This window comes from Dreissena polymorpha, chromosome 4 (genome assembly GCF_020536995.1).
Source record: "Dreissena polymorpha isolate Duluth1 chromosome 4, UMN_Dpol_1.0, whole genome shotgun sequence".
Classification (NCBI taxonomy): domain Eukaryota; kingdom Metazoa; phylum Mollusca; class Bivalvia; order Myida; family Dreissenidae; genus Dreissena; species Dreissena polymorpha.
In genome coordinates this window covers 124,654,802-124,682,234 of record NC_068358.1, presented here as the reverse complement: position 1 = coordinate 124,682,234, position 27,433 = coordinate 124,654,802, and the positions used below count along the sequence as shown (strand labels likewise).

The 27,433-nt window shown below is 33.1% G+C and overlaps 1 protein-coding gene and 3 long non-coding RNA genes across 4 annotated transcripts; all 4 read left to right on the top strand.

The window, feature by feature from the left end:
• The first annotated feature begins 4,013 nt into the window (after positions 1–4,013).
• Positions 4,014–7,591, top strand: LOC127877022 (uncharacterized). The gene is made up of 5 exons (XR_008048191.1): positions 4,014–4,157; positions 4,708–4,857; positions 5,099–5,236; positions 6,586–6,723; positions 7,474–7,591. It is a non-coding gene; the product is annotated as an uncharacterized LOC127877022 (long non-coding RNA).
• Positions 7,592–8,763: 1,172 nt separating this feature from the next.
• LOC127877024 (uncharacterized) lies at positions 8,764–9,632 on the top strand. Its single transcript, XR_008048193.1, has 3 exons — positions 8,764–8,888; positions 9,199–9,302; positions 9,589–9,632. It is a non-coding gene; the product is annotated as an uncharacterized LOC127877024 (long non-coding RNA).
• Positions 9,633–10,564: 932 nt separating this feature from the next.
• On the top strand, positions 10,565–15,217 carry LOC127878755 (receptor-type tyrosine-protein phosphatase T-like). The gene is made up of 8 exons (XM_052425283.1): positions 10,565–10,653; positions 11,375–11,500; positions 11,736–11,884; positions 12,495–12,630; positions 12,957–13,106; positions 14,553–14,637; positions 14,866–14,921; positions 15,053–15,217. Exons 1-8 carry the CDS (start codon positions 10,591–10,593, stop codon positions 15,215–15,217), a joined length of 930 nt encoding a protein of 309 aa, XP_052281243.1. The 5' UTR covers positions 10,565–10,590.
• A 176-nt stretch (positions 15,218–15,393) lies between these two features.
• Positions 15,394–17,057, top strand: LOC127877023 (uncharacterized). The gene is made up of 4 exons (XR_008048192.1): positions 15,394–15,515; positions 15,699–15,847; positions 16,511–16,649; positions 16,921–17,057. It is a non-coding gene; the product is annotated as an uncharacterized LOC127877023 (long non-coding RNA).
• The last annotated feature ends 10,376 nt before the right edge of the window (positions 17,058–27,433 follow it).

Genomic DNA, 27,433 nt, shown 5'->3' with positions numbered 1-27,433 from the left:
GCAGTTAGTCGTGATCGTTATCACATATTTAGAAAATGTGTTTACATTTCAGCATACCACTTGTTTGCAAACATTACATTGTATATTGGTAATGACGTCAGTCAAATGGTCGAACAACAGTTCTCTACACTAACTTATACCGTACGAACCTGTGTGCTAAGTCCGCCACAAGCTATGCAAGCAATACGCGTGACAGGTTCCGCGATTGGTCAACAGGGCGAAGATTATATGGCAATATGTGAAATAGAAGTTTACAGACAACAAGGTAAAACTAACAGAACTTTTCGCTTATGACATTTGATTAAATGATGATGCAATTTATTATACAGTACGTGACTAGTTGAGGATAAATTCCCATATACTTAGTTTTTTTCTTATACCTCACTGCTTTATTTTTTTTATACAACGATAGCACACATTTAATGGGTACATGTTTCGATTTATTTAACGCTTAGTGATGAAATATTGAACATTTTCATGGAAATGATTCCCTATATCTTTCTCTACAGCCTTGCTGCGGACTTGCTTTTTGAAATGCTTATTTGAATTTAAGTTGAATGTCGTGCAAGCTTTTGTCATAGTAATTCATTAAAAAGAACTGAGGATAAATATAAATAATTGATTAAATTAACGTTAATGCTCACCGAAGAAAGTCATCACAATGTCCTCAAAATGGTAATGTCAACATCAGCCTACACCTGGGTTTAGATAACTATGCTCGGGTTGACATTACGCGTTATCACCCATTGCAAGGATATTTATATAATTTAGATTATGACAGTATTTAAACCACCGTGGAGCGTTAACAACAGATTCAAGTCCAAACGGGTCGCTATTGCTTATTTTATATTCTGAACACACCACACACTTTTAGCGTTATTTGTTCCTAATATCCATCATACATTTTGTATCCAAACTAAGTATATCAATCATATATGTGTCGCAAGATACATTTCAATATATCAAACCTGGTTTATTTCTGATAAATAAATATTTGCACGCTCAACAGTGCGACGAATTGTGTAATTTTATAACGGAATAAAGGCCTTATAGATATATTGTGTTTTAAATGTCATTATGTAAGGTCCCAAAATGTTTTCTTCAAAAAAGGAACACATGATGAAAATGATCAAGTAATGTTAAATTCAGCATATGCCTTGGTTGACATTTACTAGTCTGGGCTTGACAAAACGTTAGAACACCCTTTATAATGTGTAACATCTATGTAATAATGTCAGAAGTGTTCTTGCAATTAATGGCTGTAGTGAACTTAACAGATGGATATAATTAATAAACAATATTGCTTGCATAGATCTCAATAGTTCGTTTGACAAATAAATTTTGTATGCATGCATTTGTTTTAATGAACCAACTTTTGTTACAATAGCCTAAAATTGACATTGTATAGATTGCGTAAATGGAACCTATGGTCCTGATTGTAACAAAATATGTCATTGCCTGGAAGGACCTTGTGAGGCTATAACTGGTACATGTGGAACAGGGTGTAAGAGTGGCTGGAGAGGGGCTGCCTGCAATGAAGGTAAATACTATTAGTTTGCATTTTGGTTAATGTAAGCACATGTACAAGTCCTACACTAACACGTTGTGATTCGAGACGTATAACCCTTTCCCCATCAGAAGCAAAGTGAAAAGAGTAACTCACAGTCTGTTCAGGCTTTATTCTGTTTGCTTCTCATATTTAACCTAGGGTTGGAAATGAAGCCGTTCAAACTTTAATATATTAAGAAAGGACTTACATTTACTTTGATTTTGTGAAGGATTTCAAATGCTTCAAAATGCGTTTCTGAGTGGTAAAGGGATAAATTACAACATTACAAAAAAGGAGAAGCAATGTAATACCATTGAATGTGATTAAAGCACTGCCAGGTGAAATGCTTACAAACAATGACTGCGCGATTAACATAAACTAAATGTAAATATACTTTGGGTACTTTACATATGAATACAAATAAGTATAAAGGTCTTATAATTATTAAAATTTAATAAATATAATATCTATACTAATGCACCTTGAAGGCCAATGTCGTCAATTAACTGAATTCCAGTGCACTTGTATAATTATATGACATGAAAGTGAGTGCAAATGTAAATCAAAACATACTTAAATACGTAGGAGATAAACTAATGAGCAAGTCTGAACATATTAACAAATTAATCGTGGACCGATAAGACTTGTGAAGAGTCATAGGGAAAAGAAAAAAAAGAAAAAACGTGCTCGGACAAACCGCGTAATCATGCATGATGATAAGAAGACTCTATGATATGTCGGAATTCCTTTAAAAGAAATAATAAAAAATGAGAACAGCCGATTGGATATATTATAAATGCTAAGTGTTATCTCGGTAAGCGTGTAATTGTATTCGTTATTTAGATCCTGTTTCAACATCAGTTGCCACAGGTTTTTGTTTCGATACAACTTTGTAAGGTATTTAAAATATTTGATCTAGTTAAACAGGTTGCTTATTTTTATGTACATGTAGATACTACATATTATTATTAATATAAAACATTAATGTCGTTCTATTTACACTGTCGTGTAAAATAAAATACAACATAAATTAGCTGTTTTTTGCGTACCGCAGTAATTGAACATCTACTAATTCTTGCTTTGATGAATTTTAATCGCTACATAACCACGATGTGCTTTCTTTGATGTATAATTTTACAGCTTGTGCAGAGGGATTATATGGTACTAACTGCTCATTAACATGCAGCGCATTTTGTCGGAACAATCGTCAATGCCATTATACAAATGGGACTTGCATCGAGGGTTGTGCAGATGGATATGACTTTTTCACTGACAAAACGTGTAATACTCGTAAGTGACGACACAAAAATATATTGCATCTAAAAAATGTTTTTTAAAGAACGGTTAATTTTATGTCATGAAATACAGAGGTTATCTCTTCGTTTAATGTAAATGCTTCCATGATAACAATGGAAAACCAGGTAATGGATGTGCTTATTGAGCAGCAAACGTTGCTTGATAATTAAGTCTAACAGGGTCAAACGGAAGCCATCTTGATTTCTTACCCAATTTAATTGTGTTTTGCTACTGATTATTATTGTATCTGATTAAACTCTTGCGAATGACACGACTGATGTATGGTGCTGTCTGACCTTAACGGTTACGTGTCGGTATTAAATGTTTGCTAGTACCACTAACGGACAAATGACAGGGCGTATATCGAATCACTTATTTATTTATAATATTTCAGCTGTTATGTTATACAAGATATTTTCATTTCATTATACCGTTTCAATTTTTGATGTTTTAAGAACTTTATAGAAAAGAGACAAAATAAAAAATAGATTACGCATTACAAAAACATACATATAATTTGAATTTTAGAGTTGACACAAGTATACAGTTCAACTTGCACCTTTATAATTATTTGACATTTACAGCGTGTGCAATCGGATTGTATGGGCACAACTGCTCATCGACGTGCAGCGCATTTTGTCGAAACAATCGATCATGCCATAATGTTTATGGGATGTGCCTTTATGGTTGTGAAGATGGATATAACTTTGTCACCGACAACAAGTGTAAAACTAGTAAGTAATAAAAGAATACCCCGTCTATTGTGACGGTATAAATTTTGACGGTATGCTTTTTTAGATTGTTCGCGTTTCTTGAACAGTTTGTTGTCAAATGTAAACGTATGTAAATGCGTCTGTTTTAAAAAAGGTATTGTTTTCCAATAGCATCTCCTAGTTAGTAAGTGTCCTAATACAAACGTGAAAAACAATACTTTTATTAACACGTCATTTGCAATTCCATTCAAATTCATATTATCTTATTTTTCACCTTATTGTTAAACGTAGATGCAGTGGTGTATGTTCTTTTAATAATATTGTTACAATTACAAAGTGTACAGATGGAGTGTATGGTAGTGACTTTCTTGCTTTGACAAATTTCAATCGCTACTTAATACACGATGTGCTTTCTTCTTTGTTGTAGAATTAACCTTTATATTTTACAGCGTGTGCAGAGGGATCATATGGTACTAACTGCTCATTAACCTGCAGCGCATTTTGTCGCAACAATCGTCGATGTCATCATATAAATGGGACTTGCATCGAGGGTTGTGCAGATGGATATGACTTTTCCACTGACAAAACGTGTAATACTCGTAAGTGCTGACAAAATATGAGATTAAGTTTATTGCCATAAAATATAAAATAGTCTGCCTCACGACTGTTTATGCGGACGATATGAAAATAAAATATTATTGTGTGTACGCTCCTATATAAAGTTAAAATAATGTTTGTATACATGTGTATTTTCGGTGTATGTTTAGTGTTTTAATTTTGTTGCATCTTTATAAAATGCATGTTATAAAAAACTGATGACTTATACGTTATGCCAGTGTGTAACCTTCACGCTAGTTACGGTTATCATTTGTCGCGAATATAAAGTACACATGCATTCCTACATACATGTATGTTAGGTCGCCTTGGCTTATTGGAAATGGTGTCCGCTAATCCAGCGACCGGGACGTCACTGGTTCGATCCCCACTGTGGCAGCGTTCTTTCGATCTCCCCCATAGACACCAAGTACTGGTTCTAGTCCCAGGAAACGCACTCAAGATCGAATTTAAAGTATTTAAAATGCAACTGAGCTAAAATATATAGGTTTAAACTACTGCATATTCTTTGCAAGAACGGAATTTCCTTTACAGACTGTGGTCACAAAAGGTATGGTCGAGATTGCTCATCAATCTGCAGCGAATATTGTCACAATAATCAATCATGTCATCACATAAATGGGGCATGTCCTAACGGTTGTGAAGATGGATATGACTTTAACCTTGACAAAACCTGCAATACTAGTAAGTTAAGTAACAACAAGTCAAACATAATAATGAAAAAAACTACATATTTGCGTCGAGCATTTTCTCGAATAATCAGTGTATGGGATGTCTGACCCGTCTGAAAGTAAAGTTTATCCAATATACTTCAGACACAGAACAAACGTGAACAATATCCACGAATAAATTCAATCGAGCAACACATTAAATTGTCATTTGAACCATGTACAATTTACTGAGGTATGTGTCATTCCGCTTCCAGCTTGCAAAAACAGGAAATTTGGTAAAAGCTGTTCAATGGACTGCAACTGCGATACATGCCATCATATCAACGGTTCATGTGCCATGTTTGAGAAGCAATGCGACACTGGGTTCAAGATGGACAAAGATATCTGTGAACGTATGTTGTATTAATTAGAGGATATTTGTTGGATTATGTGGATTATCGAGTTTAATTCACGAGTGATCATAAAAAATAATATTTTCACGAGTGGCGCAGCCACGAGTGAAAAAATATATTTTCTATGATCACGAGTGATCGATATTTCTCCGAATCCAACAAATTTTCTTTATATTTTACGCCTTTTCACAGTTTATATACATTGTTAAAGCGTTTAACTAAAGAATTTCGCTGATAAAATGACGTCATTTCGTCAAAAAAAATATCGATAATTTTCACTTATAATTTTCATTGTTTGAAACAGTGAAATTATCAGTTTTAATTCACTGATATTTCTCTATAAACCACCGGAAAGCATAAAATAAAATGTATTACCTTGCAAGTTATAGGATTGTATCTTATATATCAGTGGTATAATAAAATTATAAGATTAAATATTGTTTTTAGTTATGTTATTTGCTCATCATGTAATATAATATTTAAATAAAGACAAGTTCCACATCTTGATTTTAACGCCCAGTTGTTAAAAAAACAAAACCATAAATACAATGTTTTTATGTCCCCCACCACTATAGTGGAGGACATACGATTTTTGCCCTGTGTGTTGGTTTGTTGCTTTGTTTGTTTGTTTGCTCCAACTTAAACATTTTGCCATAACTTTTGCAATATTGAAGATAGAAACTTCATATTAGGCATGCATGTGTATCATATGGAGATGCACATTTTGAGTGGTGAAAGGGTAAGATCAAGGTCATCCTTCAAGGTCAAAGGTCAAATATATGTGTCAAAATTACAAATTTAATGTACACTTTTGCAATATTGAAGATAGCAACTTGATATTTGGCATGCATGTGTATCTCATGGAGCTGCACATTTTGAGCGGCGAAAGGTCAATGTCAAGGTCATCCTTCAAGGTCAAAGGTCAAATATATAGGGACATAGTGTTTCACAAACACATCTTGTTCTCGATTTGTTTCGGTACGGGACACACTAAACCAACAACGGAACGACCGTGAAGTGATCATCTCCTTTATTGCACCAATACGCTAAATGAAACACAATTCTTTTTTATTTTTTGCCATAATTACTTATAACAAAGATAAGCATAAATGAAGGATACCAGCAAAGCCATACACAGATAATGATATTTGCCAATTTTTGGATCTGAATTGTTTTTTAAATGAAGGCATTGTTTGATTACAAACATTGGTATTGAAACTTTGTTTTTTATAAAGCAAATAAATGGATACTATATGTGCGAATTTACTGTTTAGCTATTGAAATCCATGTGAAGTTCGGTTGATGACATATTATAATACATATTTGCTTCATACTCTTTTGCATAAAAGCTTGTGAACGAAGACGCTTTGGTCCTAATTGTGTCAATGACTGCCACTGTGAACAATGCCATAATGTCAATGGATCGTGTTCTCTGTACACCAACAATTGTGATGGTGGCTACCGACTTGACAATGGACTTTGTAAACGTATGTCTTAACGAAATAGCTTCATTTAAGTACTCTTCAATACACTATGTATTTTTCTCGAATGGTATTGTTTTTAATGCTATACTAAACCAATCGAAATATCATTACTATTTATACTTGTCGTTTTCATTTCTTTTTAAAAATATTTAAAGGGACTGTCAACCACGACGGCGAAGAAAAGAAAAGTTGTAAAATACTGTATTTTTTTTACTATTGATCAAAATATCAGGACTGGTATATTACATTACTTGAAAAAAGTTGTTAAGTTTTCATATTTTCAGTATATTTGGTAATAAATTTTACTGGGTATGTCTACTAGGTAACTACCAGTTAACTATAAATAACGCCAGTATATTGATCATCATCTTCACGTGGTAAACCCTGGAATGCAAATTGTGCATGCGTAGTTAATTGTATATATCTTATATATAAAATGATCAATCTACTTGCGTTAGTTAGTGTTTATATTGTTATGTCACCTATTTTCGCGATGTACTTTCGATTTCACATCGCGAAATTTTATTACCAAATATACTGAAAATATGAACTTTTTTTCAAGTTATGTAATACACCAGTCGTGATATTTTAATCAATATAAACTAATAATTGTAAAAAAAATACGGTATTTTAGAACTTTTCTTTTTTCGTCATTCGTGGTTGACAGTCCCTTTAACATGTAATATATAAATAGTGCACTGATAATTCTGAATGAACATTGTATTCTTATTGGATTCAAATTGATGATTATAGCATGCGGACAAAGGCAATATGGCCATTACTGTTCTACTGAATGTCACTGCGAAAGATGCCACAATGTCAACGGCTCGTGTGCCTTGTACAGTTCCGTTTGTGACATGGGCTATCGGATTAAAAATGATCTTTGTATAGGTAAACCTTTTAACGATTTTTAAATAGCAACTTTTAAAGTCGATTTTGTGTACCTATAGGTAAATTTTGTTCAAAAGTAATTGTGGATTGCTTATGTATAACAAGTGCATTCTTGAAATTGCAGCTTCGATATATTTAATAAGTTTCAAAGGTCGGTCGTTCTCCATAACTCTTTTCCATATACTGTAGATACATCGCTTACATGATATTTTAATATATTTAATTGATTAACCATATTATATTGTATACTGATAAATTTATAAGGACTTGTTCACATATGTTTTTTCTTTGGAAAATGCCATTAAATAAATTTATTGAAACAACGGGAATGTTTGGAATAATTTTCAATAATCATATTAAAATGACAAAGATAAACATATTGCATTTTTTTAGGTATGAGTGTTAGTTTCCTTGATGCAATATACTTCATACATTCTATTTTCGAATCTCTGACAATATTTGGGATTTTTTTCTTTTTGCCGAACTGAGAACAAGTCTATTAAAACTTTCCCAAATCGTTTAAAGAAAATTCCGCTATTTTCGATGCCAAAACAATATAAATACACGTCAATTATTCGGTTGACGCGTTTTTTTTATTTATTATGTTTTCAACCTTTAATTAAGATTGATTTAGACGTTTGCGATTATTTTTAAGGTAAGTTTGAGGTTCGCCCAGCCATCCAACCGATTTAAACCTCCAAATCTGTGCAAGACCGTTCCAAGGCACTTTTCCCAGTTAAAATCGTTTTATGATTGTATGTTTGTATATGGTATTCTTAAAAAATGCGGAGCTTCGTTGTTTGCTTAATTAATGTTCACTATCATTAACAGATAATAGGGAAGCTTCATCGAAACCATCCTCATCTTCTACTGGGGCAATTGGAGGTGGAGTTGCGGTTGCTGTAGCCGTCACAATTGTGATCATTGTTGCTGTTGTTTGCTATAAACGGAGACGTATGAACAAGTAAGACGATATGTACACTTAGGCTCTCAAGAACTTATTTTACATAAATACTTCGTACGTTTGCGTATGTAGTGCAAATGTTGTTATATGTTTACAACTTATTTTATCTTCAGCATTAATTTTTGGGAAATGTATATGTTATTTTGTGTTTTATAATAATTTGTTGAATCTTATTTAAGCAACGGAGATAATCGTGAGTTTTTCAATCATATCGCAATGTGCTCAACGACACCTCCACAATCTACTGTTAAGTCAGATCAACAGCCGAATCTGAAAACTGACTTACGTGATAATATATACGCCAATGCTAAAGGTTTGTATTTATTCTTAAATCAAATACACTTGTATCATGTCACAACTAAAAATACATTGGTAATTTGATGTCGTAAACAACTATTACGAGGCATAATTTATTCAATTGATTCGAATGTTAACTGTTTTGTTTGTGTTGTCAACTTGATGCTAATGTTTACAGTTACGTATGAGATTAATTAATGCTCAGATTAAATCACTATCATGTAAAGCAATCGACGATACAGCTTCAAGGATCGAACACATTGTCGGTTGTTCGCGTGTAAATTGATAAGCAAATACATGTAAGCTTAATGCATCTTCCTTCTCAGATATTGAATCCGATTACTATGGTTTCAATGCCTTTGCTACTGGTATTCAACCTCACGAACTATGGACGTACATTCGTGACCAAATCCAGATTGATGAGTTTCAGGTAAATTTTTCTTTTAAGTTACCAAATACACAAAACTTTTATTGAAATATTTTACCTAAATAATGGTGTATCAATAGTGTCTAAATTGAGGTGAATGCATATGTTATTAAAATATGCATGATATAAAATAGGTGTAGTTTTGCCAAGTACGTTTTTTATTTCATGCATTATAAAATATATTATTATTCATGCATATATTCCAGAGCGTCGCATAAAATAAAAATTGTAACATTATAATACTATTATATGTGTTTGTATCATAATTTTATAATGTATTCTCATTTAGAAATTACCTGCTGGTTTGGTTCGAAAGCACGACGTCGCATCTGCTGAGTCTAATAAAAGCAAAAACCGTTATAAGGAGATGTATGCATGTACGTGCCGGCAACATTAAAAATATATGTATAGAAAGTAATTTTATAGACTTATTGATTCTTACAAAGTCACATTAGGCAAAACCAAAGCGACAAATAACGTATATAAAACGATCTTCGCATTTATATTAAATATCATGGTGGGTTGACCGTACAAATTAAACTTATATAATCTTAGTTGCATCTTATTCGCAAAATTCGTTTTGTACTGTTTTGGTAAAAATGCAGTTACACTTACTTTAAGGAAAGTTTGATAGAAATGCAATATGCAGTTCTGTCACTGATAGCTGTGTATTCCAGATGACGATTCACGAGTTGTCCTGACAAACGAGCGTCCAGGTGATTCCGACTACATCAATGCCAACTATATACATGTAAATAATAGTGTCTATTATATTTTTAATGACACAGTTGCAAAATATTCTGATAAAAAACACATTAATGTTTAACTATATACATAAATATTAATATAAAATGCAATTACTTATACATAAATGTGTTAATTTCAGGGATTTGATAAATTGCAGACATTCATCGCATGTCAAGGTAATCATTTATTTTGTAATTCGGTTCATTGAAGAATCAGCAGAAATTCATCGCATGCCAAGGTAATCATTTATTTTGTTATTCGGTTCATTGAAGAATTAGAAGAAATTCATCGCATGTCAAGGTAATCATTTATTTTGTAATTCGGTTCCTTGAAGAATTAGAATAAAATATTGCTATCATTAAATGTATTGCATAAAATTGAAACACTAACGATTTGAAAGCTATGTATATATAGTTATGGCGTAATGAATCCTATGTTACAATCCGTTTTGCATTAGACCCGTGTTGCAGAATGATAACCTAACCTATGTAAATAATTTACTCTTCTAGGACCTACTCAGAAAATAATTTCTGATTTTTGGCGTATGATTTGGCAACAGAAGATTGAGAAAATAGTCATGCTTACAAATCTCTTTGAATTTGGAACGGTATGTGATTGTGATTTACGTTGTTTTCTCAAACGTCGAAACATTTTATCATTTGAACCATGTCATGCGAGTATGGGTAATATGCCATCATCGACCAGCATATTTCCGCTCAGTCTGGTCAGGAGCCCCCACGCCCGCTATAAAATCACGCACGGTTTCGTGGTCTCTTAAGCGGACATGGGACCGGTCTCTGACATAGTCTTTATACAATTTCAGCGTTTAAATAACATAAGAAATGCTGAAACGACAGAATTGAAATAGCTTAACCATTTACCGGGATCATTTGTGAATGTTCCAACAGTCGATTAGCCAAATGATAAAAAATAGTGTTAGTTTACTATGAACAGTTTCTGTTAAGTTTAAAAAAAACATGTCTTTTGAAATAAATGATCATCTTACAATTAATAAACATTGGTATTGTTAAGTTTGGAACAAATTATCTTCTTAAAATTAAGAAACAGTTAAATGATTAATTTACCTCCCAGAACGGCTACTGAAACCATTTTAAAATATGATCTGTATTATACGCCTTTAATCATATGTATTTCCCCAATTAGCTGGTTTTAAAGGATGTTTAAAAAAATAATAATCCTTGTTTATTATTTAACATATTATATTTTCGTATAGTGTGAATCACACAATTTTAAATAAGTTAAAGCCTCAACGGTGAGAAATTCTTGAAAGCACCAAACAAAATACTGTTTGCATCATTTTTCTGTAGCTGAAGTGTCTTCAGTATTGGCCAGAAGATATAAAGGGTGTGTGCAAACACGGTGGTGTTCTTATCAAGTATGTCGGCATCAAGGAAACATTCGACTACAATATCAGATCACTTGAAATCACAAAGGTACGTTAAAGCACCAGGTTCAATCCAAACCTTGTCAAACAAACGAAGCAAAGAACTAGAAATTCTGTTTAACGAACCATGTATGAAAGCTTAATAATAAGACGAAAGAATAATTATAATGCGCTCGTTTTATAAACAGACACAAAGCATATTTGAAACACTGTTTTGTCATATAATATATTACATAAAAATGTGTATGTCAATGTGTACTATATGCGCATCATTGTATTACCAGGATGGCGATACCAGGGGCCTCAAGCAGTTCCATTTCAAGTCCTGGCCTGATAACGACGTTCCAGATACAACGTGGAGTCTAGTGGATTTTTGGAGAGCTGTTGCTAAGTGCAACGATACCAGCACATCCCCCATTCTTGTTCATTGCAGGTTAATTGTTTTTATTTAAGAACTGTTTATAAATTATTCATTTTTATCGCATGCTATGAAATGGTTACCTTGAAATCGACAATCACGATTAATGTAAACAACTTTTCAATATGTGCAAAAATGTGTTCAATATTTCATTTAACTAAAATTACTTTTAGGCCGTTTAAGTATTCTTAATTCGATATCTGTTTATAATGTGTATGTTCTTCCACCAATTTTTGAACAAATATTTCTGATAACAATAAAATAGCAATATTAAAGCCATAAAATCAAAACCACAACATTTAGAGAATCTGCACAAAATTATGACTATCAGTTTGTGATTCGACCTTTATTCACATAAACAATCATCGAAAATAACATAATTTTGAACTCAAACGGTCGTATATTATCATGTATCTCCGCTACTAACCATCATAATAAAATAAAGAAATGTTTACATTAATGAACAAAACCTAAAACCCCAAGATGTTGCTCGTGATCATTATTTTCTAGATTGTTTTTATTTTATCGTACAGAAATCTTTTAGAAAACGCCGTATTTACCGTTTTGTGTTAAGCTCTAAATATGTCGCGGTCACTTTGATTACATATTTTAAATGATATTTTAGTTCGGGTGTTGGCCGCAGCGGAACTTTTATCGCTCTGGACAACTTGATTGCACAAGCAAAGATTGAAAACTGCGTCAGACCTCTCTACGTGGTTGATGCTTTACGGCAACAAAGAGTGAACATGGTCCAAACAAAGGTGTTATGAACTTGTAAATCCAGAAAATGTATATGTGTTACTTGTATAAATGATGTTATATTAGTTTTCTTATATCTTGTTTAGCATATACAACTTTACCCTATAATTTATTCTGGGAATAAGAACGATAGTATTTTATATGAAAAAAACAACAACAGTAAACAAAAGCTCCAAACAAATTGTCAGAGGATAATTCTTGTACACACCACCTGGTAATAAACGATATGTGAACGCGGTATAAAAACACTAAATGCATATTATAAGTATTATATGCGCAATACGTTCGTATACATGTCCAATAGTTTTCCGGTCTTATATGTTACCAGGAACAGTACAAATACCTGCATGAAGCTTTGGCAGAAGCCCTACTGATTGGTACGCATCACTGGGTTACCAGGCAGTTTGAAAGTGTCTACAACTTTATGATTGGAAAAGACATTGAGTCGTCGAAGACACGAATCGAGCAGCAGTTCGAAGTATGTTTTTTATTTAACTGTCATGTTACAATTTCTGAACGAATTGTTCTATACTCATTGTATTGCAAAGTACGGTGGCGAAGTGACATTAACTCACGACTGCGACGTGCTTAAACTAATCACGATTTAATAAACACCCTTTTGCTGCCTCAAGTAAGAACAAACACATACCTTAGCAATATGTTTAAATATGAAACTGTCAATCGACATTGGTACCGATAGTTTTAGCAAGTTTAGTTTTAGATTAGCAATTGTGTGATAATGTCCAAAAATATTCTGTTGTTTGTGTCAACAAACATGTTACTTAAAGAACAACATAAACGATGAAACGAGCTTAATCATGTTTTCAGATGAGAAAAGAACAATACTTTGTAATTAAACTAGATTAAAAAAGACAGATTATTATAAAACTATGTCATTAATAGTTTCTCACAATTAAGCGCATTTCATTCATAACGATATTTGTTATCTCATCAACTGAACTGTGTTTCTTTCTCATAGACTTGAAGTCGTAGAAAATAGAAATAAATCAATATCATTTGCCATAAACTTTTACTACAGACTGTTTAAGATTGCATGTGTTTCATATAATAAACTGGTTTAGTTTTAAATGTCATGCCAATTATAATCACATAACCACTGCTTCTTATTACAAATAAATCTAAATTTAGAACCCCACAAGTAATTTTACCAGCTAAGGAGGATAAAGACTTCCATCAAACACACACACTGATTTATTCTGTAATAGCAATTTATACATACTAAAGACGAAGGCATCTTTTCATTTACATTACGTACGTAATATTTAAAGGTCTGTTCACACGAAGCATATGTTCCCCTGTACTTCATGGTACGTTATATCTAACAAAGATATAATATCGTTTGTAATTCATTTATATTACCAATAGTTGGGTTTACCTTTATAGCACACTATAAACATGAAACTTTTACATGCAGATGAATGTGTAGAATAGTTCAATAAAAACATGTATGTAGCAAAACATTAAATATTAGCTTCAAATTCCGTAAAAAAAGTTAATACCTTTCTTACATCTACATAGTATATAGTAAGAACTTTAACTACTTTATTAACTAAAATGCTATGCATGTCAATTACTTCTATTATACAGATAACTTTAGATGTGTTGAATAGGCATCTTGTTCATCTCTGAGTGCATAATTGTGTTGCTTTTCGTAGTGTTAAGGTTTTTATTTGAGGCCTTAACAAAATTACGTGTGTTGGACACAACAATAAACAGGAGAAATAATTAAAATACAATGATGGTGCGGGATCGTGGTACAAGAGTTTACCAGGGTAAAGCCTTTGATGTCTTGACAAGTTTCACGTTCAGTTATACTTAACGATAATCACATTACCGGAAATATAAACCCAATAATTGTACCACCAATTAAGCCGCGAATAATTTAATTTTCTGTTTATTACAGTTGATAACCAAAAGTGCAGATTACGCTAGGGGACAGAACGCAGCAATTGCAACTGGACTAGTATATGACCATATTGTGACTCAAAGTAAGAAGAATTGTATTCGATTATGTGGAAAAACGAATTATATTTTTAGAAAAGCATACATATCGCTTATAAACATAATTGCTGAAACCTGCCGAAATTTTATCATGACATGGACAAAAGTCATATAATCATAAAAACTCGTTTAATTTTACGACACTGTATAAATAGTTGATATCTATATTGATGCATATGATGCCATATTTTATATTGCTTAATATTATGTTACAGACGAAGCCATGATTATGAAGGCGACGGAATCTAAGCCGCAGTGTATTGTCTTATCAGTATGTTGGCATTGTGTATTACTTACAAAAGTTATGTTATTTTGCAAAATGCATTTTGATACGAATGAATAATACACTTTCTCATAACATGCTTCAACAAAATGCTAAATGGACAATTAATTTGATTTAAGGCACTTGGAGAGAGCAGAGCGTTTATAGCATTGACTTCCTTACGTGATAACACTGCAGAAAATACCTGGTCTCTTGTTGGGAAGAAGGGATGTAAAACAATGATCGAGTTTTCAAATCGTTCGGACGGATCGCTTAAGGTAACATACACACTACCCATATCTTAAACCATTTGAAATAATTTCAATTTTAAGTCATAAGAAAGTTCGTTTTGTTGTTGCTGTTTTTGCGTATGTTTTTAATCCAGCTGTATAATACAAACTTATATGTAAAGCATCGAGGCTGTAAACATGGGAAAATGTATTTTATTAAACATATTTGAACAACATTTATTGCTTATGTTAGGCGGACACTTACCTTGGTCAGAAAGAAGGTGGGCGTGTCGGAAGATATTACGTCACCTTAATCGAGGAAAGCAACAATCGCGGATTTGAGGAGAGAACATATTCCTATAAAGAAGACACAGTAACAATAATCTAACTTTTTGAATTGTTGTTTGTATGTTTTTGATTGAGGTTTATTGTGGAAATGCCATAGGGATTATAAAATAATTTATAATACGTCAATGTAATAAATATAGCTTAAATAATTGATATGAAGCTGATGTGCGCAACAAATGAGTCAATTTAAATGTATATTAAACTACAGAAAGGTAGCAGTCTAAAGACTTTTAAACAGTTCCACCTTCCTGGCACGAATGAAGAACCGGACAAACAGTCCATGCTTGATCTAATAGAGGCGATATTGACATGGCAAAGGCAGCTCTCGACCGACACACCGATATTGATTAAAGATGGGTAATATGCGTTAGTGGTAGTATTTTGATTTTTTTTAAATCACAATTATACCGAAAGTTATTTTAATAACATTCAAAGAAAATGGTTGCTTGTTAATTTCGTGTGCTAAAAGGCAAAATGAATACCTTATCAAGCCATACTGGGAAATATGTGACACGAAACCTGTAGCAAACTGAACAGGCTAATCTCGTACGACACTTTACATTGATTCTCCACTAAATCAGCAAATTAGAATGAGGCAGTGCTCAAAACTGAAGTATGCACGTACGCCCCGAAAACGACCTTTAACGGAAGGTCAATGTATGTATAACATTGAAAACATACTGGTTCACCTAACATTTAATTGAAATTCTCTTTACTGATGTTGAAAGAAGTTAAAGTAAAGTAAATCAAGTGAAGGCGGAAAGTGTCGTCCTTGGTAAGCCTGTGCAGCTCAAATATATTTTGCTAGAAAATTCATATATGTGGCCAGCGCTAGAATATTTTTCGTTTTGAAACGGATTTAGAATTTCGGGAAAACCCATTGATAAGCCTATTTACTACCACATCTGTAGCGTTATACAAACATTAGCATATTTTTGCATATTTCATTTCATAAACAACATTGTCATCAGAATTGTATCTTTTGACATAATAATTTCTTAAATGTTGTTTCCATTTTAGTTCGAACTTTCATAGAAGCGGCCTAGTTGTGGTATTGTTGAGCGAGATATGTCGCATTGTAAAGCACGACGGACAAATAAACCTTGTTGAAACAGTTGTATCAATGAAGCACAAAGAGAAACATATTATCCATTGCGCTGTATGATATTTAATATTATTTGATAGTTATACAAATACTGTTGTTAACAATTACGCATATAATAAAGTAATTTTTGATAACAATTATTAATATATTTCAAGATTGGTTGAACACACGTTTTACATTATATCTCTTTGTTTCAGTCTAATAGATAAAATGTTGTATTTTAAACAAAACATGTTTGTTAATTTACATAATCGGAAGAATTTGCTGAATATTTGTTTAAATGTAAAATATTTCGTGTAAGTAATGTGTTTCTGTTTGCTTTAAGGCTCAACTAAGGATCTGTTACGACGTGATTTTGGCACACGTTCAGAAACCAGGAATCTATCAAAATTTCTAAAAGCACGGAATAAACACGATGTGATTACATACTTTTTGATTAAAACGCTAAGATATTGCTTTCTGTTTATGATGACTATGTTAAGTTATAACATGGATGTGAGTTCATTGTTTTCTATATTTTTAAACAAAACGATGCATAATGAAAAAATAAATGTATTTTTTATTTTTTATGCAACCGAACGAAATATTGACACATATGATGTTGATAATTCCCGATAGAGCTCCATGTTATGAACATTATGCCATTCTTTTATTGTTTTGATTACTTCCAGAGCTGGTCATCAGTTGTAATGTAATGCATACTAAAACATATATAATACAGTTAGCTGAACTAAACACAACATAGTGAAACCGGTACTTTGGACTCGCCTTGATGCTATTAAGACAAATTAGCAGTTTTCTGCCATCGTTTCAAGTTTTCTATTTTGATAGCTGTTAACAATTAAATGTACCAACAAAGTTCTCTAGTGTGACAGCTACCGTATCTTCATTTAGTAAATACATGAACAGTATTATATATTCTGTTTATATATATTCATCGTAGAATGATGTTTAAATAACATAAAAAATATTATTTTGCAATGTGTCAGCGTAATTAACTGTAAGAAGTAAGTCTCGTTTGTTTCTTCGCCTTACTTTTTTATTCATTGATGTCGACGCTTTATTATATTGTGTTATTATATGTAATTCAAGGGCGTTGTTTCATTAAATTATTAAAATTAATAATAATAATAATAATAAAGCAAGAAAAATAGGTGTGCTAAAAATACATTTAATTTTATCTATGAGGCATAACAAAATCGTCAATATTTGGAATGTGGATTTGATATAAACAAACCAATATTTTATAAACGTTTTTCATTAATTAGTGTTTTGTTGCTTCATTTGATGTATAGCTTCGTTTTTGATAGATCACTTTGTTTTGGAAAATGTGTATTGTTGTTATGTGAATGTTTATTACAACGTGTGATTTGCGTGTAGTGTAGTGCGTTTTGTTTATTCCTCGTGGTTTTTATTAATGTTCATTCATCTTTTTTGTGTGCATCATATACTGATATAAGTATACTTTGGTTATAAAACCATATTTACCTCAAAACAACTTTTTATCAGACAAGTTTAATAAAACAGTATCCGTTCAATAGCAGTATTGGAAAGAAACATGAAACCACCTGATCGATAAATGTATTTTATTCACCAAAAGATACCAACACATATGAAACTCAAAACGGTGACATATCCTATTAGAAATAAAAAAACATGTAGTGTATAGATCTGTTATGTTTTAAATAAATAGTGCAGTTAATCTATTTTAACCGTTTTCATTTAAATCACGAATACATATAAACTATTGACCAACAAGCGTTAATCATAATGTGGATGCTATTGCGGAAATGGATGTGTGCAACTTATCTGTATTCAGTCAAAATCGAATGTTGCCTGCGACATTGTGTAACGTTTGAATGCTAGAGTAACTCTATATTGTACTATTGTTCTCTTGTGGAAGTGTAATTTAATTTATTGATACAATAATGTGCTTATATCCATTGTTGATTCTGTAGTGTTTTTATTTGTTGAGTTTGTTCGCACAGACGGGTGTCCTGTTTATAGTGTAAAAAAACTGCACAAAGTCGGGACAGAAAATGGTGTCATCATTAGAGAGAAATATACGTTATAACGCGGTAAATATTAGAACACACTTGACTCGGCTATCAAATACTATACATGTGTTTTCATTACATCAGTAACACGTTAACAAACTCTTAAAGGGACCTTTTCACAGATTTTGGCAGATAAGCTCTAGTAAAAACAATAACCCTCAATTGGGCTCGAACCACTGACCCCTCGAGTAAAAGTCTAACGCTTAGACCACTCGGCCATCCGTGCTCATACACTGAGTGAAGTATTTTATACTTTATATATTTACCAAAACGTGAAAAGGTCCCTTAATATTTTTTCTAAGTTTCGGTATATACAAAAAACAGCAAACAGCTGAACTTTCCACCCAATTTTGACCCCTGGAATATAATTTACAGGCGCTTGGTTAATGAATACCAAGAAATGTTACATGCAACTACAAAACCTTGTAACTCAGAGAATTATTTTATAATAAGTTTTTTGTTCAATGTATGCATATTAGGGAAACCAGTTACAATAAATCAGAGACACATTTCTACCACAGGGTAATGAATTAAAGAAACTTAGTAAAGTACCACTATATGTAAGTATGCTATGTAAAATATTATACCTATGGCTCTTGTCATTTTTTAAGAAAAATATTGTTTTTAATTTGCTATTTTAATCATGTAACCTCTTGGGTGTGGCAACCTTTTAACACAAGGGATTGTTAACAACAGTTTTAGTCGACGACCACTTGATAATATTACACACCAAGAATTAAAATCCCTACCCCTGTGGCTTTTGAGAAAATTTGTGATGTTTTTATTAAAACAAAATGTATTTAGGTCGGGTCATATTCATAGGCAACGGAACAGGAACATTTGAAACAGTTGGAAAGAGAGTCAGTTTTTTTTAATTTTGATAAGATCTGTCGAACGATTCAGAAGGGGAAGTGTTTGGAGAAAAAGTTTACGGACAGACAAGCACTGACGAACAGAAACTCTGGTTTCCACTGAGCTTAAACGCAGAAATATTAGCAATAGATACATTTTATTACAGGATTTTTTAGCATATATTTTATCAAGATGTTAGTTGGAAAATATTATCAATATGCCGAAATACTTTGGTTGAGAATAAAGTAATGTAATATATTGTTATTTCCAGTATAACTTGGTTTTATAATAAGAAATTTCATAACAGCATAAATATAATTACGGGTGAAATGAGCGCGCAAATTATTTTGTCCTATGGGTAACATGTTGATCCATAGACTTCGAGGATTTGTGGTTTAAGCAGCCAACATCCTCTTGAGCTCCCCACGCTTGTCCAAATCCTGGGTTTCCGAGCCGCCCCAAATACACTTCCCGTTAATGAACACTCGGGGTACTGTCATAGACATACAAAATACTTGGTAAGTTTTAAATACAGGTAAAATTAAAAGGGCTTTTTATTCAATAGCTGTAGCCAAGTTAAGGCTTTAAATCCTAAAAAATGAATTGTTAACCAAAAACTAAGCTATATAAATGATATTCCCACTTAAGTTACATCACGTAAAAGTTATCCCCAAAGTTGTTTTTTTCACCCAATATTTTCCAATATCTGAATACTCGGGCTCCTTCCCTTCTGACCTTTAAGAAAAGTCTGGTTTATTAAGCAAGAATTAAAAATAAGATATCCTTAACCAATAGCAGTGGTTCAGCAGTGGTTCGGGATTTTGGTACGTACTACGAGCGCATACTACGTGATCGGTTAACTCGTGAATAAAGACGTCATAATAAGATAGAATAATATATCCAAGAGTGCAAACATGATAACTAATGTTCTGAAAATGTGGAAAGGCGAATACAGCATGTTTAAAGGAACCGACAAACAGACATACCTTCATGGAACTAAGGACAAATGCAAACAAACACCTCCCCGCTTCTTCGAAGGAGTGCAAAATTAACATCAGGTTTGCAATTATTAAATTACAGAAAACTTCAATGACAACTTAAACCACACATTACATATAAATAAATACAAACTATTAAATGTTTCCATGCGAACCGTTCTGTCAGTATAATGCATAAGTTTTTTATACATAATTTCAAAATACACATTAAGGATAGTCCCACATTTTTAGCTAACCTGAGCTCAATGTGCTCATGGTGAGCTTTTGTGATCGCTTTTTGTCCGTTGTCCGTCGTGCGTTGTGCAGCGTCAACATTTGCCTTGTTAACACTCACATTGGTTGTTTCAGTATTTACCAGAATGTTGACAAATAAAAATGGACAAAACTGGGGTGAGACATCGCTTAAAAGGATTCGGCATGCAAATCGAACATATTTTAACAGGGTGAGTCTTACGAATGAAAGGGGCCACTGCTGTTTTGCTTAAGCTAAATCCCAAATAATTGGGTTTGGAGCCTGAAGTGTAATTCAAAGAGCTGGATAGGGAAATGAACTAACTGTGAATTAAAGAAAACATCTTGTTTAACATTTATCTGGAAATTGTGGGAGTCATTTGAAAATATTAGTGATGATTTAAAGCACGCAGATCCCTGATTAGCATAAGTTTTTGGAAAAGCACAATTTTAGAAAACACAGATAGAGTTAATACATATTCAAGGCAACCTGCTTGAGTTATTGCAATTTCACGAATACTACGAAAATGCTGTTAAAATGTGCGACATTTACCGTTGATGTTTCAACATATAACGGCAGTACAAAGGGTGTTATCAGGACCCCAAAATCTTTAGAAAAATTTGTCTAATCCGTAAGCACACAAAACGCTGATACATTTAATCCACAAATAACAGTTGCTTTCTAACAATTAAAGTCGGCACGGTATGTTATTTTGAAAGGATTTTTTGCGTCAACCTTTTTGTAACCACAGATAAGTGATATCCGTATAAACCATTATAATATATCTAAATACCGGTAACAATAACAGCGATTAATTTCGTAGAAGCCTGACATCCGGTAGTTATTATATATCTAAATAATAGTAACAGCTGTTAGTTTCTACACGTCTCAAATCCTGTATTAATTACGCATTGTAACGCATGGTTGTTTCCGAGACAATCATTAAATGCAAGTCTGAAATCTGAACACAAACATGTTCAGTTTTTTTAGAATCATCTCTGTAAGCGCAATACTTTTTTTTACACAAACGCGTCCCAAAAATCCGACAAAATACTTTTTGAGTAAGGCGTGAAATAAATAATCGACGGGCGAATAAAGGCGAATCTATATTATCTTTCAAAAATAGGTGCACACAAATGTGGAAGCAGCCATTTACTGTACCATACTTCTCCAGAAAGTTTGGAAATTATGTTAACTAAATTAATATATGTGTTTTAACAATCGATTTACCGAGCCAAGAGCCTGTGGTTTAATGAAGTGATGACTTCATTTAGCTGAAATTTCCCATACGATAGAAATAGTTTCTTGTGTCTAGTTTATTGCATTTAATGCAACGTAATTTGAAGATGTATGGATTTATGGAAAGTGCAAACTTAGCTGTAAAAGCTACCTGTTGTTATTTTAAAACTTTACATATGTTGCAGCGATTCATTTAAGACAATGTCGTATACAAATCTTAGCACGCATTATGGCTTTAGAAGAGTTGACCTTATAATTTCTTCACTGCTTTATCTACTCTGGGAGGGAGAAGAAAATTTGGATAACCAACGAATAAGAAGGCATCCTTCAGTTTGCCAATGGTCTAGCTCTTTCAAACTCAATATGTCTACGAATTGTTAAATAAACACAACTCACTCGTTTATAAATGGTGCAGCGGTTAAGTTAATTAAATTATTTAACCCCTAAAATTGTTACCGAATAAATGGTTTGTAAAAGTAATAATAATACTTTTATTTGGCTCGTTTCTATGAAAGTTTCACGCACGTTGGACACTTAACTGCTTACACAGTGATGTACTTCTGATTTATCATTTTGACCGTTCGGATTGTTACATTCACTTCACTCAAGGGGGGGGGGGGGCATATACAATTTACAAACATATATTGTTCATAAAGTAAAATGAAAGTAAATACTTTTAGTTATACGGCTTCTGGCTGAACTCGTAGGGTGTGAATAAAAGGTCAGTAAGTTAAAATTGGATTTTAGCGTATCACACAGGGTAATAAGAAGCCATGGAACAAATTTGTCTAACCGAGTACCACAATTTCCAAAGCAATAAACGTAATGACATAATTGCTTGCTATACTGTATTAAATTATATAATCTTGTCAACATACGTTACGCCATCGGTTATAAAAATCTATAGTCCTAATGTGGAAAAATACACGGTCGGCATGTGATCCGACTAATCCAATTAAAAACCAATATTCTAGCTAAGTTAGATAAACATATAAATCAAGACAGAATCTTTACATTTAAATATATTTCAAATTATTTAAAAAACAGCAACACTAATTTAGCTTGATCTAAGCCTTCATTAACTAAATTGATGCACGATTCATTTCATCATTCACAGTAAAGTCAACAATGTATTGAAACAAAAATAGCATGCACATGGTTCAAACCTTTTACTCTGATATCATCCATAAAGACCTATTGCAGAACAATATTGTGTATGCTTAAAATAATATGGTACACTGTTTACACGTTGGCGGCCAAATGTTCAAAAACTTCATCGTCTATATTCCGTTTTACAGCCGGCTACGAAACGAGAAATTGCTGTAAATGCCCGCTTGTGCCACTTATTAAGACTTTCTCTAAGGCACTCCTAAAAACTAGAACATGAAACGTTATGATAGACAAGCCGGTGCGCATGTCTTATACATGTATAGCTTTTGAGAAATTGCACTACTTCGCGAAATTATATTTTAATAATAGGCTCCTACCATAAGGCATTTGCAAAAATAAATTGTCAGGTATAATGATCGCATTTTAAGCTTTAAAAAAATCATACCGCTGTCTGTGATATCACTGAGAAGACATAAGATTATAATTGGTAGATCTGAAACTATATACATATGAGTATTGTAACCGTCGATCATGAATGAGGCCAAATAAATTGTTATTGCATGCTTCTTTGAAACTAAAAAAATAAGCTGATTCTTATTTGTTTTTGTTTGTGTTTGTTAGGCCGTCCATGAGCCCTTTTTAAAGAGTTTCAGGTTTCATTATCCCACATTCTTTAGGGCGCTGAAGTTCAAATACAATGATCGCGGGTTCGATCCACAGTCCAGCAACATACTTTGTTTGGGGATGGTAATGCTACCCTCTGCATGTCTATTCTCAATCTCCCTCTGATTCAAGTATTTAAGTAGGGAAGTTGCTATTTACTGCCATGAGTATGAAGACTTAGTAGTGGCAACCTAACTAGGAAAAGTGTGAGTTAATTTAAAGGCTTGATATAAATTGAATGCTGTTGAAAACAACGAAACAACTCAATGTTTCAAAAGCTGTTTAGGAAGAGAATTGTTATGGCCTAAGACCATTCAAAATATAAAAAATATCCGAAAATTCATTTCCCGAACATGGACTTGGGAAAATTAAACCCGGACATATATTATGGGACCTACTCCATTGTCCTATCAGCTGAAAGAAGACAACATGAAGTATCATTATTAAACCATGGTCTTTTTTGTATATGGTTCAATATTCCAGGAATGCATTGATGCAGCAACTGAGCATGATGTTAGTCTTCGTAAAAAAGCAAGAAACCAGACAAAATCCTTCGATGGGTTGGAGGGTTAAAATCAGATATCACGAAAATGAAAAACAATCTACATATGTGATAATTGACCATTTTGACAAAAACAGTGATTTATTTAAAGCTCAACTTTCTTGATGGAATCACTTTAAGAAGTGACCGTTGTCATCTGCCGCGACCTCTTGTAAAGGTTAAACGGTTGCACTAATAAATCAAAGTAGTGCTGGGTTTCAGGCTTTGGTCCCATGTTGTGTGTAAGCCTTGATTATTGCTCAGGGTTATTGCTTGGTTGCTTACCTTGTAATGCTGCGATGACTGACAGTTGTTGGTCAAGTATCTCGGTTTTCAGGGATTTATTTTCTGGGACTATTTTATACCCGTAGCAAGGGGGGGGGGGTGCGTTGGGTGCGTTTGCACCCAATGTTTTTTGACAAGTAACAAAATGTGTACTATAAGTTGCACCCAAATTTATTCGACGCAAAAACGGTTATTTATCTTTTCTCTGAATCCAGTGAGTCTCCGTATTTAAGCGTTACACTAATATTGAATTCATTAGGCTGCCGACAGGTCACCATATAATTAAATTTCTCTATGAAGTCATTTCCGAGATAGACCGTGATTTTGATTTACAATTTTTAACCGCAGAATTGCTGAAATCAATAGAAGGTTTGACAGCAACATGTGAGAAGATCTATGCTGTTATAATGAATTTAAACCGTTATAACATTTGATCAGGTGGACGTTAGTGTTTAATGTTCATTTATTGTGACGGATCCTGAGCATAATGGGCAAATACGTCCTTTTTTCAATGTCCTGGTATACACTGTTAAGGACTTTGAGACCAAAGGGCCAGTAGTTTGTGGTTATAGGCTGTTTATGAAGCGTTAAGTTTTATATGTTTCTGAAATTCGTTGAGAAAACAGATAACTAATTTGTTAAAAATAGCTGACAAAAGTACAAGTAACCAGTTATACCATTTTGTTTCTGTTTATTATTCAGGGTGCAGAATAAGCCTGGTTTTTCAGGTATTTACACACGGGCTGGACAGAATGTAAACACACCGTTCAGAACGTTATTTCTAAAAATATGTCACGTTATTGAAAAACATCTGCAAAAATCTTTAGTGCATAAAAGACAGTTTTCTTGCAGTTTGTGTCGATCCTTGAGAATACGTCTGTAATCGGTGACAAAAATTCAATTTGCGTGAAGGATATTTGTGCAGTATAAATGAAATTTTTCAAAAAAGAACACATGCTTATTATATTAAGTAATTCTGATGTATTTCACATTGACAAACGCAGCTTAAACATCTATCTTTTATGCACTAGTTGAAATTCTTAAGAAAACTTGTTTTACAAAGTTTTTTGGAAAAGGCAGCAATTACCGGTGTGTTGACTTCCATTAACAAAGTCACGTGATCATGCACCCTGGTATTGATTGGTATTGATGCAAATTAGAGATGACCCAGTTTTGTTAAACAGTGTTTGTTGTTACACTATTAGCACGTGCTATCCATAGTAGTAGCCAAACAATTGTTTTTGAACAAAGTAAAATATTTCCTTTTAATTTGTTTGACTTATGAATGGTAAAATTTTGGAATGGTAAAATACACTAATTTTATCAAGATTCCAATAAATAATGATATTTTATATCGCTCTTAGTGTTGATTTTACTTTCTATAAATGTGTTGTTGCATATGTAAACTAAGTGTTTGCGCGCATACTAGTGTCGGGTTAAAAGCCGTATAATATAATGTATTTCCGTGACTGGACGATAAAGGTGGTGAATGAAAAACGGTAATGGGAAATACATGTTTGTTATTTCATAAACATATCGATCAGTCACTGAGTATGGTCAATGGAAAGGAAATTTCATATAAAAATGCTCTATAACTTCAGTCTCTAAATACAGATAAAAAGTCACCAATAATGCAGTGTTTTACGTTTCATTTTCAAAATGTTTCTAGGGGGAGAACCTTCAAACCCCCGATTGCAGGAGGAGAACCCCCCTCCCGCACCTACCCACTTCGCAACTCCGTTGCTCAATAACATTCGTTGATGGGAAAATTCGCACCTCCCTTTTCAAAACCATGGCTACGGGCCTGTATTTTCATGACATTCATACCCGGATGATCAGATGACAAGATGCTTCTTCTTAATGATAACCGACGCTAAATATATCAGTGTCCGGGCATAAGTTATTAACATTGTGCTTTTCATACTTCCAGTCCATACATGCCATAAATTGCATGCCCTTAAAAACGGGTTGGAATCATTGCGACCATAACGCTCGTGTTATGTGCGTAAAATGTCGCAATGCAGCTTCCGTTGTGGTGGCAATTTCGAAAAATGGATGCAAACGGTGAGTACGATTTTGTTTTTCACGTTTCCCAAAGACATATTGACCTAAATTTAAAATTCGGGGAATGCTATTCGATACGAATATTAATATTGTTTACTATTCTGGCAAATTCTTGAGAAAAATCAGATATCCTAACCTCAAGGAATTTACAAAGGTTGGTTCATGTGATGTTGACAATAAACAAGTCGAATATTTTTACGATAGTATTATATTTTTGTACAGAAAATCTCATTTTATATTGTTTTTTTTTTAATAACTATGCTCGTTACCTCTGCTGAAATGAAGGCGTTGTACCCGTTGTTGTGTAAATGTTGTGGTCGCGAGCACATGTTGTGGTCGCAATATATTGTTGTGGTCCTGATGTGAAGTAGCTTATATAAGCACAAACGTGAGGGCAGTAGTGTAACAAGAATAAAAGTTGGTAATATTTTATTTAAACAACTGAAACTATACAATTATGTTGCACGGAAACTTCGCTTTACGACCACTCATAGTAAACATTATTTTACTTTTGCATTTTTTATTGCAGATGGATATTTTCAAGGAAAGCCGAACGAAAGGATTGTTCCTATACAGTATCAAACGGATTTCTTACAATACAAAAGTCCGTGGAAAAACATCTTTAAATCGGACGTTAAATACCAGTACGCCTGTTAAAAAGGGTGGTGGAAAACGATTATTGTAACATTTCACTTTTTCGATAAAAAGGATCGTGCGCGTGTGTATACATGAGAGAAGTTGTACAGGCCGAGCAGGGACGGATCCTTGAGAGGGGAACAGCCCATCCGAGTACAGTT

Excerpts from the sequence above, each read along its gene's own strand:
- LOC127878755 (XM_052425283.1), top strand. The coding sequence starts at position 10,591 with ATGATTTGGCAACAGAAGATTGAGAAAATAGTCATGCTTACAAATCTC. Across the intron at positions 12,631-12,956 it reads TGAACATGGTCCAAACAAAG|GAACAGTACAAATACCTGCA; the intron begins GTGTTATGAACT and ends ATATGTTACCAG. Across the intron at positions 14,922-15,052 it reads CGCAGTGTATTGTCTTATCA|GCACTTGGAGAGAGCAGAGC; the intron begins GTATGTTGGCAT and ends ATTTGATTTAAG.